We start from the raw sequence: 15,404 nt of genomic DNA on the forward strand, positions 1-15,404 counted from the left end.
TTTCTCCTATGACTCCAGACAGACTTAAAAAAAAAAAAAAAAAAAAAAGTACAGCATTTGTAGTTGGCTCCAGTGGACAGGCAGGTCTTAATTACCTAAACTGCCATATCTAGGTGTTACCCAAGAAAAATCTATAAATGCCATGGGAAAATTTTCTTCTTTTAAAGAAAAGAATTCTAGGGCTTCCCTGGTGGCGCAGTGGTTAAGAATCCACCTGCCAATGCAGGAGACATGGGTTCGAGCCCTGGTCCGGGAAGATCCCACATGCCGTGGAGCAACTAAGCCCATGTGCCATAACTACTGAGCCTGCGCTCTAGAGCCTGCAAGCCACAACTACTGAGCCCGTGTGCCGCAACTACTGAAGCTCGCGCGCCTAGAGCCGGTGCTCCACAACAGGAGAAGCCACTGCAATGAGAAGCCCGTGCATCACAACGAAGAGTAGCCCCCAGTCGCCACAACTAGAGAAAAGAACGTGCGCGGCAACAAAGACCCAACACAGCCAAAAAAAATAAAGTAAAATAAATGCATAAAAAAATAAATAAAATTAAAAAAAGAAAGAAAAGAATTCTAGTACTTCAGGTCATTACTGTCCAGCAGCAGGTAAAGCTTTATAAGTATTATCCGCCTTACCTGCTATTGCTTCAATACTTGGAATTGCAATAGTGCTGTAAGTGCTGATTCTCTTACAAGACCATGTATAAATCAAGGAATCTTCTGTATTTTCCAGTCCGGAAACTGAATCAATAAAAAAAGAGCCCCATTTTTTAGATAATCTATTTAGAGGCTTTGCCTTCAGTCCCTGAAACAAGAAATAGAATAACGAAACTGTGATTAATTAGTGTTCAACCTCATTATAAGTTTTTTCCACCAGTAAGTAAATCAAAATAGAACAACTGTGTGGAACAACAATTTCAGTTGTTTAACTTTAACCAGACTATATACTATATAAAAAGTAAAACAAAACTTTGTAGTCCTTTAATGTATTCTCCTCTGGCTTTGTTTGGGAACCCCTTTCTCATCCTTTGGGATCTGGCTTGGATGCCACCAGGATATTTTCCTTGATTTCCCACAGTTGCGTTGGATTAGGTCTCCTCCATTTTCTCACACTCTTGAGTTTATCCCTAATATGGTACTTCTCATACTATCTTGCAATTATCATACTATTTACTTTTCGCCCTGGACAGATTATAAACTACAGAAGGTTAGGAACTATCTCATGTATTAGTGTATCCTTAAAGGCTTAGTGCCTAGGACATAGCAGGCACAGAAATGTTGTAGACTAAATAAGACTCATTCAAAAAATACTTCTCAGTGTTTTATGGGTATAGTATAAAACTAAGAATTGAAAAAAAAACCCTATCACGTCCATAGAATTTGGATTATAAAATCTGTCATCCTTTTCTGATGAAAACTTCATTTTGGAGCAGCAAAGAGTCCCAAATATGCCTTTAGATTCATGATTCTTTGCGCTGGAACTCACTTTGTGAAGCAAGATGAAAGTATGTGTTTTTCAGGTGATGGTGTTTAGAGATCACTTAGCAAGAATCTATCTGGATTTCACCAAAGATATTTAAGAGCAGTATGGAATATAAATATCTATGCTTCTGTGTGTACATTTAAGGTGTATTTAGATATAATTTCTCAAGGTGTAAAGAGAAGTTTAGTGTCGTTTTTCTTTATTTACTTCATTGTCTTTTCTAAAATAATGAGTGAGAAGAAATGACTCACATCACACAGGCTATATGTAGATAATGGTTCTGCCAACACTGAGTGGTAATCTGGGCTGCACATTATTCCTTTGAAAAGAGGAAAACAGACCTGTTTACCCTTTCTGGTTCAATGTATTATGGATGCTGTTATTGTCTAAATGTCTGTGTCCTTCCAAAATTCATTATGTTGAAATCCTAACCCCCAAGATGATGGAATTATGAGGTGAGGCCTTGAAAAGGTGCTTAGGTCATGAGGGTGGAGCCCTCATGAAGCCCTCATGATTAGTGTCCTTATAAAAGAGATCCCAGAAAGCTACCTTCTCCCTTCCGCCATGTGAGGGTACAGGGAGAAGATGGTGGTCTATGAGGAAGTGGGTCTTCACCAGACAATGAATCAGCTGGCACCATGATCTTGGACTTCCCAGTCTCTAGAACTCTGAGAAATACATGTTTGTTGTTTATAAGCCAGCCAGTCTATGGTATTTTGTTACAGCAGCCAAAATGGACAGATGCTAATCTTTGTTTATTCTGATGCTAAAGTTTTAATGACTCATTTTCTCAAATATAAAATATATATATCACTAATCGAAAGAATCATGCCATTTCTTGAATATATCAACAAGGAGCACTCCTATTTTCATTGAGCCTTTATCTTATAGATTTCATCCCTTAATGGTAAGTGTTCTCACCAAGTTTCTATCTTCTCTTCTTCTCTTTCTCTCTTGTCTCTCCCCCTTAGACATCTCTCAATTTTCCTCGCTTATCCTAACCTATCTCCCAAACCAGTTTGATCTCATCCTCCAGCTATTTCAAAGAAATGGGATTCAACATTAAACCAATCACATCTCTCTCCTCACAAAAACGTCTCTCCTCAAAAAACCAGGTCTTTCTCATGACTTCCATATTTATATGAATAAAACCCATCAATTCCAGTTGGCTGCGCTTAAAAACCATCGATGTTTTCCGTCTCAGCTCCTACCACCAGCACCCAGCTAGTTGTGCCTCCAGAACATCTGCCATGTACTCTCTCCATCTCCTTCTCACTAGTGCCCACTGTTCATGTTTGTATCACCTCTAGCTGGGCTGCTGGGACAGCCCGCCACAGCATCCCTTCCCATGTGCTGAGCCCATCCTTCACACAGCTGCTAAACGAAAGCTTCGCCCCTGTTGCCTGCACATCCAAACACTGCTAGTGATGCCTTTGGCTGACAAACCTACACATCTGCTATTTTACGGTCAAGACTGTACTGAAGCCTGTACATTACAATCTCTGTACACTTATTCATGTTACTTCCTGAACCAAGAATGTTATTTCCATCAGTTGAAAATGTACCTGTCCTTCAATGTTTACCTCACATTCTACATTTTTTATAAATTTTTCCCTAATTCTCCTCAATGAAGTATCCATCCTGTCTTGTTTGTAATTCTTTTATAATTTGTACCCTCTGGAGGCAGTTATGCTTTATTTGTATACTCAAGCTCCCTGACCCCTTTTATCCACAGACTAATATGTTCTGTTAAAAGGATCTGTGTATGATTCTATAAGTCCCTGATATTCATAGTAGGGAGGCTTGCACAAATTAAAAACTTAGTATATGCTGAACAAGACAATGGTGTCAGACTGGTCATTTAATGAGTGGCCTTATTAAGATATCTCTGCTAATCCAATAAGCTCTTACTTATGTCTGATAGTTGTGATGAAAGTTTTGAGTACTGTTCTGAAATATGTGTATGTGTGTGTACACCCAACAGAGAGCTACCAAATCCTGTCTCTTCAGTCACAGTGGGTTGATTTATTAAGGACATATATGTTCAATGGAGCAGGGCTGGGGTGGGGAGGTGGAGTGTGATGATAAAGGAACATTATTTCAATTCTATCTTGGGAAATAAAATCTTCACGCTGTTGACTCACTGTTTCCTGTGGAAGAGCCAATTATTAACTCTTTGTTCATGATGTGTTTATAACTAATTAACAAGAAAAGGGGTCTGTGGGAGAAGGATGGAGCTACCGTCTATGGAATGCTAAAGGAAACATTCCCACTGATGCTTCATTTCCTTATTACTGTCTGTGCATTCTCAAATCATTTTGAAGAAACCAAATCTCCTTATTTCTCTTTAGGGGAAACCTCCTCCCAAATCCCTCGGATTAGAAGGCCAGCCTCCTGGAAGGTTATTTTAAAGCTCTTTTTAACTCAGTCCACAGAACTTCCAATGTCACACTGAAGACCAAATGCTACTCAGTGGAAACCTTGTAGAAACCTGACCCCTTTATTCTAACATTCAGTTGCATCTACTTATAGCTATCTTTTTTTTTTCTTGTGGTACGCGGGCCTCTCACTGTTGTGGCCTCTCCCGTTGCGGAGCACAGGCTCCGGACGCGCAGGCTCAGCGGCCATGGCTCACGGGCCCAGCCGCTCCGCGGCATGTGGGATCCTCCCGGACCGGGGCACGAACCCGTGTCCCCTGCATCGGCAGGTGGACTCTCAACCACTGTGCCACCAGGGAAGCCCTCTTTTTTTTAAAAAAAAAATAAATAGACTTTATTTCTTAGAAGTTTTAGGTTTCCAGATAAATAGAGCACCTCCTTCCCCCCTGAGCACCCACTGGTCTTTTCCAGAATGTCATATAGTTGTATGCAGTGTGCAGCCTTTTCGGAACTGGCTTCTTTCACTTAGTAATATGCACTTAAGGTTACTCCATGTTTTTCCATGGCTTGATAGTTTCTTTTGATTGTTATTTTTTGATTGGATATTTGTTTTTTGACTTGTGTTTTCCATTCTTTTTAGATTGTTCCACTGGAATGACTTTAGGAAAATGCATTTTATTTTCTGACCTTTCTTCTTTTCTGCTGATTTTTGCTTTTATACACTATTTTCCCTTTCTAGATTTATGACATAATTTACTTTTCTTTCCCTCAAGTCTTTACCTAAGTTCATTTTGGGTGGCTCAGGAGTAAGCTTAAGGGAGCTACCAATTTTGTTAAGTTAGACCATGAAGTGAGAGCACAAGGGCTTTCATGGCCAAGCAAAAGAGGTAGAGTATAACCGCAGTGAGTCAGGATCTGGCCGCCTCATCATCAGCCAAAACACGGCCACGGTGCCACAGCACTGGATGAAAGTAGAGAACTCGGAAGACAGACATTACAGACCATTACGTTAATGGTCAACAGCATTTATCTTGGCATCATTTAAGAACTATCCACAAGATCAACTGTAGAGCTGAGATGGCATGAAGATCACAGTAAGTGCCAACAGATTTCATCTCTCTTGGCACAAACAAGCACTTTCTAAGACACGTGAAACACAAGGCTTTTCTTTCAAGGAAAGAACCAAAGGAGACCCTTACCTCATATTTTCCTTTCTTCTCTAGAGGCTCTGAGTCCTCAGGCTTCCCGTCTCTGTCCCCTCTGAGCTCTTCCAGGATGAGGACTGTCTCCCAATTACTATAATGACAGGCTGGGAAAATATCTGAATGCATGCTGTCACCAAAGTAAACAACCTGTAAGAGAGCAAATTCTGTTTGAGACATGAGAACTGTGAAAGAGTAGTGTTCATTTTATAGAAGGCAGAAGAAAATCCCTCAACAGGTATCAGAGTTAAGTGATGTAAAAGTTGCAGAGACGTCTTAAATTTCCTTGAATAACTTCACAGGTGACCTGTCCTATTTGATTCACAAGGGGTCAGGTTTAAGAAGTTACACAATTCATCTGCAGGTAGAAGAAAGGCAGAAGATAAGTGAATTCAATTTTCTGAAATAAAAATGAAAGAGCCCATATGGTTACAGTTAAACCTGCCCCTGGAATTGAAGAGCTGGTGAGATATTGGAGACAACCTGTTACAGAGGGTTAGATTAGCAAGAATGGACAACACAACCAATTTACCAGTTTCTGGGCGCCACCCAGACCTGCTGAAACAGAATCTCTGAGAGTGGGTGGGCTTGGGCAAGTGGACTCTGGGACCCTTCCCAGGCATTCTGAGGCAAAGCCTCATTGATCTAGTCCATGTCTCTTAATTTACAGATGAGGAAACAAGGTTAAGGGAACATGAACTAGAACCTCCAAGGCAGGAGTCCCCAGGGGGCTGTGACAGTGTACGAGCCAGTGGAGTAGGGCTCAGTGACCCACTGACCCTCCTTCTCATGGGGCTCCTGGCAAACGTTTTTTAGAAGCATCCTGCTGTTAAAAATATACCAACGTCCAACATCAACAATGTGGCCAGGATGTTAAAAGCTAACGTGTCTTCAGTCTATAGTATAATCAGTTACTGCTTGTTTTACACATAAAAATGTTCCTGATGGACAGTTATCAGGATAACATTCCTCAGTAACCCACACACTATTCCATTGTATCTCTCAGGTCTGTGGCCTCCTACTTGGAATATCTGTTTTTCTCTGTTACAGAGAAAGACTCAATGTACATCAACAAAGGAAAGGCTTATTTAAGCAGAAGAGGTAGGCAAGGAGGTTGGCAGACAGGCAGAGGCAGATGATTGCCTCACAGATAACTATGCTGAAGGCATTTAGAGTTATGGTTTCAGTTTACAAGGGCTTATATCTCCAAGCCCTTGTAAACTGGGCTCAGTCAGAAAATACCTTGGGTTCAGGTTTGCCAGTCATTTTCTTCAGAAGTTCATAAAGATGGACCGCATTCCCTTGGGAGTACCAGCCAGGTTTATCCAGAGATGGCAGGGCCTCTTGTTCCTGGTCATTCTCTGAAAGCACAGTTGGACAATCACATACTTTTTAATCAAGTGATAGCACCCAGCTGGACAGACCACACTCTGGCATGGCTGTAGGACACGTACAAGAAGGAACCATGTGGGGATGGGAGCTAGCATTCAGTGATCACCTATATATATCATGAGCACTTCATGGACGTAAATATATATACTTTTCAAAGATTTTTTTTTTAAGAGCAGTTTTACATTCACAGCAAAGTTGAGAGGAAGGTACAGAGATATCCTACACACCCTCTTCCCTCACAAAGGCAGAGTCTCCCCCATTGTTGGTGATAAAAAATGAGTCCAACATATCACAATGATATGAGTGAACTCCTCCAGAACAAGGAATTCTAAAACCACATTTACAGATAATTAAAGCCATATCACAGCAACTGCCAGCTTAAGGTCAAGAGATATTTATGCCTATTTGGTTGACATTTCAGCAGCCATGTTTTAATTCTTCTACACAATCAAATGAAAACCCTACTATTCTCTAAAGAGTAGTTAAAAAACCAACCACGTATTAGCTTAACATTAAGAGTCTAATGCATATCAGACTCAGCATATTCCTGGAGAAACACAGTGAAAACCAATTATTTCTCACATCTGTCTGTCTGTCTGTCTGTACTTAGCACAGAATGTCTTACCATGTAAATAATGTGGGTTTGATGGCAACTGGGAAATGAGTAATTTATGCAAATATTTTTGAAAGCAAATGTACATTTGATATGTAGAGGCCCACTGTATAGGAACAGTGGGAAGGGCATCTTTCCATTGCTTATTAAAAACAAATCTACAGAATCATAATTTCTTACATATTGGGACTCAGTAATTAACAAAAAGGAAGAAACCCTTCTTTATACAAAGACCAAAACAAAATACTCACTTTACACAAACCCCTCCCTCCCCCTCCCCATTTCCAGCTCCCACACTGGAAGCTGCTGTGCAGGGTACTGATTCATGCAGGGCAGCTTCCAGGGCTCCGGGAGAACCTCCATAACTGGGAAGCTGTGGGACTCAGAAAACTATTAATTCCAGCAGCAGGGAGCCAGTGTGGGCTGTGAAAGCATCAGAGCCGAAGTGGAAGCGACACAGTCCAAGGGAACAAACTCAAGGAAGCTTCAAGCACAATCTTTATAAACCCAAACATTTTCACACTTCTTTTCATCTCTGGGAAACAGTTATATGAACTTTCATTTTCACATAATATAAATAAATGTGCCCCGCAAGCAGTACAATGATGACACTGATTTGAAAAAGTTTACTTTAAAAGTATATTAGAAGATAATAAATACAATAGATAAAAAACAGAGGAGGACAAAGGGGATAAGATGTCGGGAGCCACATAGGAAGTGCCTTTGAGTTACAGCACAGACGAGACCCGTAGTGTCAAGCAAAGTTGATGCTATCGGGTACAAATATGGAGAGGCAAAGTTCTCCTCTGCAAAGCTGATGCTGTCAGACACATATATGGAAAAGCAAAGCTTCCTGAACATAGGGTTTTTTACACTCCCCCTACCCTGTTGAGGCCTCCTGGTGGCTGGTGCCTTGCAATCGGTCTCTCTTGCCCAGTGTTGTAAGCTGGGCCCTCCCTGGAGGAGAAACCTGGGTTCCCGAAGACATGTGATCAGAGCCGGGGCCCCGCCAGTTGGCGAGGGAATCCCAGGGCAGGTGCTGGGCGTGGAGGCCACGGGGGCATAGGCTACCAAGGTGACAGAGAACTGACCTTCTCTGGGGGCACTGCACCTCGCACACCTCACATCTCCCTGCTTGGCCCCGGAGGATGGCTGGTTAGCCAGAGACGGGTAAGATTCCTCAGGGAAGGAACAACCTAAGACAGGCACAATCGCAGAGGGGCCATCAGGAGAGAACTTGGGGGGCCAACAGAGGTGGGGCATAGACCCTCACCCCCCAACTTTGCAGGAGCCTGAACCCTGTCCCCATGGCTGCTTCGCTTCCCACGCCCAGCTCAGATGGGAACCCAGGTAGCAGACAAGAGACCTGGCCAATGGCAACTGCCCTCCCGCCGCAGCAGGGCTTTGTTTCCCATTTCCTCCGTGGACCACAGCTTTCCTCTGTGTGGTAGCAAGGCTTTGCTCTGTGTGGTTCCCCTTGTCTTCCCCTGCCTTTGCCTAAAGTGATTTTGTAGGATTGCTATTGGGGCTGGGAAGTATTCCCAGTTCCGATGGAGGGTTTGAGGAAAGATCCCAACTGAGGGAAAAGCCAAGAAGGATTGTAATCACTCCGGCTCCCTTGATGACTACACCTGAGATCCCCACTCCCAGGCCAGGGCATTGGGCTCGGGGAAGTACGACAGGAATGTTTTTGTGGCAAGAACCTACTTTACAAAGTAAATTGGATGAGTTATGGCCTCCCTGGGGAGTTAAAGATATACTAGGAAATTCTTGGGTTTGGTGGCGGGGAAGGTTTTTATTACAATGGGTATATGCGAAATTAGATAGGGTAAGCTTTAAGGCAAATATATATAAGCTTTACTGCTCTTTTTATAAGAATAGATATAAGGGACAAATTATATTTTGTAAATATTTTGCAAAGGACCTTGGTGACAGATTTAAGGTACAATGCCCTCCACAAAGACCCCCTAGGGTTAGTACGTTTATAGCACCTTGTTTTGATGTTAAAGGTAAAATGTTACGGCCTGAATGCATTTATAGATTGTAAAAGAGTAATGTGTTTGAGTTTGTGTTTTGTGTAACCGGCTAACTAAACAGAACATACAGGTATAAGAACATTTACTTCTGGGAAGAATGATGGAACCGCAGATAAAGTTCCTGACCTAGATGTGACCAAGATGTACCTAACCACAGGGGATGAAAGAGACTATAGAGATCAGAAGACTACTTGACCATAAAAACCTGTTTAACCTGTTGATGTAATCTGCTGACGAAAACGACCTTTGTTTTATGGCTTTGTACCTTTGTTTTTGATCTTTGTTTTATGGCTTGTAAGGGGTTTTTGGCTAGGGAACTAAATTGTTAAGATTGAAAGTGAGATTGCCTCACAGTATAAAAGCTTCGGAATTATGAAAATAAATTTGGCAGATCCTTGCATCCTCTGAGGTGTCTTGTGTTCTGTCCACGCCGACTCCGTCTCCCCTTTCGGTGAAACCTGTTCAGCTGGGGCTGGTCCCCGGCAAGTGGCGCCCGAACAGGGACCTGAAGGGGTAAGTATAATTTTTTCTCGGACGGATAGGAGTCTCACCGTAGGGTGCTGCAGACCCCCAGTTAGGAATACTGGTTAGGAAGGTGAGTAAGGCGGTGTCAAGATGGGACACACTGAGTCCAAAGAGAGGCTCTTATTTATTGATATAGTTAAACATATGATAAATGGAAGAGGAATTAAGGTAGCTAGTAAGCAACTAACTCAGTTTTTTCAGTTTGTACAGGAACAATGCCCATGGTTTCCAGAACAGGGAACAGTTAATATAGAAACCTGGCAAAAGGTGGGACAAACTTTGCAAGTATATTACAGTCATTTTGGACCTGAGAAGGTTCCAGTAGATACTTTTACTTTATGGAACCTTATTAGAGAGAGCATTGCTCCCTTGCCTGAGGGTCAAAAGAACCCATATAAGTATCCTGCAGAAGTAATAGATGAATGTACTCCGTTATTTTCCCAAAAAACATCAAAAGAAACTGAGGTTTTAGCTGCAGCTTTAAAAGACTGTAATCTTAATGATAATGACTCAGAGGAGAAAAATGAGTCACCTATTGATACTAAGTCTAATTTGTTAAAGAATCCTCCTTTTGATGATGAATTGCCTCCTGCAGATCAGGATGATTTAGATGCTGATGCATATGATTATGAAAGAAGAAAATATGAACCCTATGGTGCTTTTTCAAAGCAAGAAATTAAAAAAAATAGGCTTAATTTACAGGATAAGCGCCCTTTGGGTCGTTTACCGACCGCCCCACCGGCACCTTTAAGTTCTTCATTTCTCCCTTTAAAGAGATTAGGACATTCAACTTTAAATGTCAAGGGCCTACCACCTCCACCGCCTTTAAAGGCTAGGGGCCCACCACCTTTACCACCTTTTAATAAAAGCCAAGGTAAAAATAAAAAGCATAGAAGAATAAAAGGTGACGATGATGATTATGCTTTTGCTGCCTGCTTTCCAGTCATTTTTGAGGATGGTTTTGATGATGATGATGTATATTGGGATCCTTTGCCTTTAAAACTTTTAAAAGAACTTAAAAAGGCCTGTGTAAATTATGGACCGTTGGCGCCTTATACTATGACTCTTATAGATGCCTTGGCAAATAGATGGATGACTCCATATGACTGGATTCAGGTTACGAAGGCCTGTTTATCTGGAGGACAATATTTGCTTTGGAAGACAGAAATATAAAGAAATTTATTTAATACATTATATGGATGATATATTATTGGCCCATAAAGATAAGGCCTACTTACATCAGGCATTGCAGGATATGATGGAAGCTTTACAGGAGTATGGATTAAAAGTTGCTCCAGAGAAAATTCAAACTGAACCTCCTTATAATTATTTGGGCAGATTAATACAGGAATTTTCCATTCAGCATATACCTTTTCAATTAAGAACTGATCATTTGGTTACTTTAAATGATTTTCAAAAGTTTTTAGGAGATATAAATTGAATAAGGCCTTTGTTAAAAATTACTACTGTGGAATTAAAACCTTTGTTTTTGATATTACAAGGAGATTCTAACCCCTTATCCCCTAGAGAGTTAACTGCAGAAGGAAAATTAGCCATAGAAAAAATAGAAAAAGCTTTAAAAAATGTTTTTATTAAAAGATTGGATTATACCAAACCTTGGGATTTAATTGTTTTAAGGACTCCAGTTATTCCTACAGGATTATTATGGCAAAATGGACCACTAGAATGGATACATTTGGCTGCTAGTCCAAAAAAGATTGTTGCCTCATACCCTTTTATGGTTAGTTTGTTAATTATTAAAGGTAAAAAGAGAAGTAGAGAGTTATTTGGAAAAGATATGGATAACATAATTATACCTTATAATAAAGATCAATTAGAGGCCTTGCTGCTGTTAGAAGATTCATTAGGAATAGCTCTGGCCTCATTTAGAGGTCAAATTTTATTTCATTTGCCTAAAAGTGTATTGCTACAGTTTTTTAAGGAACATATGGTGGTTTTTCCTACATATTATAAGATAAAACCTTTGGAAGAGGCTATATTAGTATTTACTGATGGATCCTCTTCAGGGAGGGCAGCCTATATTATTAATAATGAAAAGAAGGTATTAAATACAGAAAATTGCTCAGCACAGCAATCAGAAATTATGGCAGTTATAGAAGTAATGAAATTAACCAGGGATAAAAAGATTAATTTATATACTGATTCCTTATATATAGTTAAATTATTTCCAGCAATAGAAACAGCGGCCTTTCCTGAAAATAAGAGTACAATAATTAAATTGCTTAAGAGATTACAAAAAAGTATATGGGAAAGAACACAGCCTTATTATATAGGCCACATTAGAGCTCATTCTGGATTGCCAGGGCCTTTAGCAGAAGGCAATGCCTCTGCTGATGCCCTGACTAAAATTTTTATAGTAGATGAAAATAAAGTACAAGAAGCAATAAAATCTCATCAGCTGCATCATCAAAATGCTAATGCCTTAAGATATCAGTTTGGCCTAACCAGAGAAGCGGCAAAGGAAATAGTAAAAAATTGCTCTGTGTGTCCTACACAAACTAATGTACCTCAGCAAGGAGTAAATCCTCGAGGTTTACGAGCTAATGATCTATGGCAAATGGATGTGACTCATATACCTAGTTTTGGAAAGCTGTCCTATGTACATGTTTGTGTGGATACCTTTTCACATGTAATTGTAGCCTCAGCTAGGACCGGAGAGGCCTTTAAGGATGTGTGCCAACACTTGATGTTTTGTTTTAGTTATTTGGGAATTCCCCGAAAGTTAAAAACTGATAATGGCCCTGCTTATGTTTCTAAGTCTTTTCAGCAATTATGCCAACAGTTTGGCATAGCCCATAGTACAGGAATTCCTTATAATCCACAAGGACAAGCTATAATTGAAAGAACCAATCAGGTATTAAAAAATATGATTTATAAATTGCAAAATGGAGATTTAAAATATTTTTCTCCTCATCATTTACTTAACCATTCCATGTTTGTATTAAATTATTTAAATATGAATGATAAAGAAAAAACTCCTATGATGAGACATTGGGAGATAAATGAAGAAAATGTGAAACCAAAGGTATTATGGAAGGATGTTTTAACAGGAAAATGGAATGGACCAGATACATTATTAACTAGTGGTAGAGGATATGCTTGTATTTTTCCCCAGAATTTTGATTCACCAATTTGGATTCCTGATCGATTAATCAGACACCCTGAGGTGGGGAACTTATCGAAGCGTCTTTCAGAAAAGAACTTTCACTGCCGAGATGGCGGAACTGCATGCACAAAAAGTGAAACCAGATAATCTTGTGGCTGCGAGGTTAGTTCCCCAGATAAAACAGCTGTCACTTAAATCATCTTGTGATAAAGAGGTACAAGCCTCTCCAGAATTATCGGAGAGAAAGCCTTCATTGCCTTCTCGTTCACGAAAAAGAAGGTATGCTGTCTCCACCACTGAAGCGGCTCCGATTACCTGGGGAGCAATTAAAAAGCTTTGCCTGAATGCTGAAAATGCTGTAAATGCTCAAAGATTGCCTTTGACGACTGCTAATTTTTTTGTGGCTATGCTTAGCTTGCTTTCAGTTCAGGTAAGTGCCAACGGTACGTATTGGGCTTACTTCCCTGATCCTCCTATTTTGCATGCATGTACTTGGACAGATCCCATTATTCCAGTAACCTCCTCATTCCCTGAATTGACCGATGGCATTCGAGGAATACAGGGCTATAAACAATTTGTAATCAATTTTAATTACTCATTTACAGGTCAGACTGACTTTCCTCCAATATGTTTTTTTGTTGGCTCAGGGTCAATAGGAAATAATCAAACAAAGAATGGATGTTTGTCAGTAGTTGATGCAGGATTCTTGACAGACTCTCCTAAGAAGCCAATAGGAAGAGATAAAACCACAAGATATTTATGGTCATTGTTAGGGAAAGTTGTAGGACAAAATCAAGTTTATGTTAATAAATCTTTGCCTAAAGTTGTTCATCCTCCTAAATATGATGATTGTGATGAGGCTGCAGGGGAAACTACAAATGAATGGATTTGGATAAATATTAAAACTGGATATCCTTCATGGATAAATTGTATGTATAATAAAGAGAATAAAATAATCATTCCTGGAACCAGATATTATATTTCAGATTGGAGTATTAATCTTCCTGAGGGAGATTATAGAATATATTTAAAAAACGGCTTGATATACCCATGGAATGATTCCTATATTCCCCGTCCATTGAAGGTAAACAGATGGAATAGTCATGGATGGGTGGCTCCTATTTATACCTTTGTTCATGAAAATAAAACCTATTATCAATCTCAGCTATGGAGATTACCTTTAACCACTCATAAAATAACGCTAGTTAGAGCTACTACCCATATGGAAGAGTACTATATTCAAACCTGTGTGTCATCTCCATATTCCTTATTGCTTTCTAATGATAGTAAAAAGTTGCAGATTATGCAGTATAATATGAGGTTTTATATTACTTGTCAGCAATGTATATTAACCACCTGCATTGTTCCTGAGATGAATGTGTCAACCATAATGGTGTTAAAAAGACCAGCTTATATTATGCTGCCAGTAGCGCTTAATGAATCTTGGTATACAGATATAGGGGCAGAAATTATAAGACAGGTTGGAGAGCTCATACGGCCAAAAAGATTTGTAGCTACTTTGATTTTGGGAATTTCCACCTTAATAGGAATATTAAGCTCTTTTACTGTTGCAACATATGCTTTAGTGAAGGAAGTACAAACAGCACAATATGCTAATGATTTATCAAAAAATATATCCTTGGCTTTAGCAACCCAGAAAACAATAGATAGAAAGTTAGAAACTAAAGTTGATGCCCTTGAAGAAGCAGTTTTACATATTGGTCAAGAACTTGCTGCTTTAAAAATTCGCTTATCTTTAACATGCCATAAAAAATATTCTTGGATATGTGTTACTCCCTTAAAAGTAAATCATTCTGAATATTCCTGGGAAAAAATTCAGATGCATATTTTAAATATATGGAATTCTAGTGATCTAGGAATTGATTTGGAACATTTACATAAACAAATTCATGATATTGCAGCCTCTCAATATGATATGAACCCCTCTAAGGCTGCTGCAGAATTTTTACAAAATTTACAAAGTTATTTTAAAAATAATTCCTTTATGCATATTTTAATAAATTATGGGGCTGCCGGAGTGGTTATAATTTTGCTTCTTATTTCTTTTCCAGTCATTATCCGATTAATTCAAACTGCCCTTCAAAGTGTATACAGAACCAAAGTGGAATTACATACTGCCTTTTTAAAAAATAAAAAAGGGGGAGATGTCGGGAGCCACATAGGAAGTGCCTTTGAGTTACAGCACAGACGAGACCCGTAGTGTCAAGCAAAGTTGATGCTATCGGGTACAAATATGGAGAGGCAAAGTTCTCCTCTGCAAAGCTGATGCTGTCAGACACATATATGGAAAAGCAAAGCTTCCTGAACATAGGGTTTTTTACACTCCCCCTACCCTGTTGAGGCCTCCTGGTGGCTGGTGCCTTGCAATCGGTCTCTCTTGCCCAGTGTTGTAAGCTGGGCCCTCCCTGGAGGAGAAACCTGGGTTCCCGAAGACATGTGATCAGAGCCGGGGCCCCGCCAGTTGGCGAGGGAATCCCAGGGCAGGTGCTGGGCGTGGAAGCCACGGGGGCATAGGCTACCAAGGTGACAGAGAACTGACCTTCTCTGGGGGCACTGCACCTCGCACACCTCACATCTCCCTGCTTGGCCCCGGAGGATGGCTGGTTAGCCAGAGACGGGTAAGATTCCTCAGG

General features: G+C 40.2%; 1 protein-coding gene across 4 annotated transcripts in view; it reads right to left on the reverse strand.

The window, feature by feature from the left end:
- The window catches only part of NT5DC1 (5'-nucleotidase domain containing 1), a 218,637-nt gene that overhangs the window by 95,716 nt on the left and 107,517 nt on the right, over nucleotides 1-15,404 (reverse strand). For 3 of the 4 annotated variants that reach the window (XM_049695535.1, XM_033418620.2, XM_004264702.4), the window contains exons 9-11: nucleotides 6,300-6,418; nucleotides 5,055-5,207; nucleotides 631-799 (exon numbers count right to left, since the gene is read on the reverse strand). In XM_049695535.1, the coding sequence (XP_049551492.1) occupies nucleotides 631-799; nucleotides 5,055-5,207; nucleotides 6,300-6,418 (441 nt within the window). The remainder of the gene's footprint in view (nucleotides 1-630; nucleotides 800-5,054; nucleotides 5,208-6,299; nucleotides 6,419-15,404) is intronic. The other variant, XM_033418621.2, reaches the window with a different exon arrangement.

This window comes from Orcinus orca, chromosome 12, assembly GCF_937001465.1.
Source record: "Orcinus orca chromosome 12, mOrcOrc1.1, whole genome shotgun sequence".
Lineage (NCBI taxonomy): Eukaryota > Metazoa > Chordata > Mammalia > Artiodactyla > Delphinidae > Orcinus > Orcinus orca.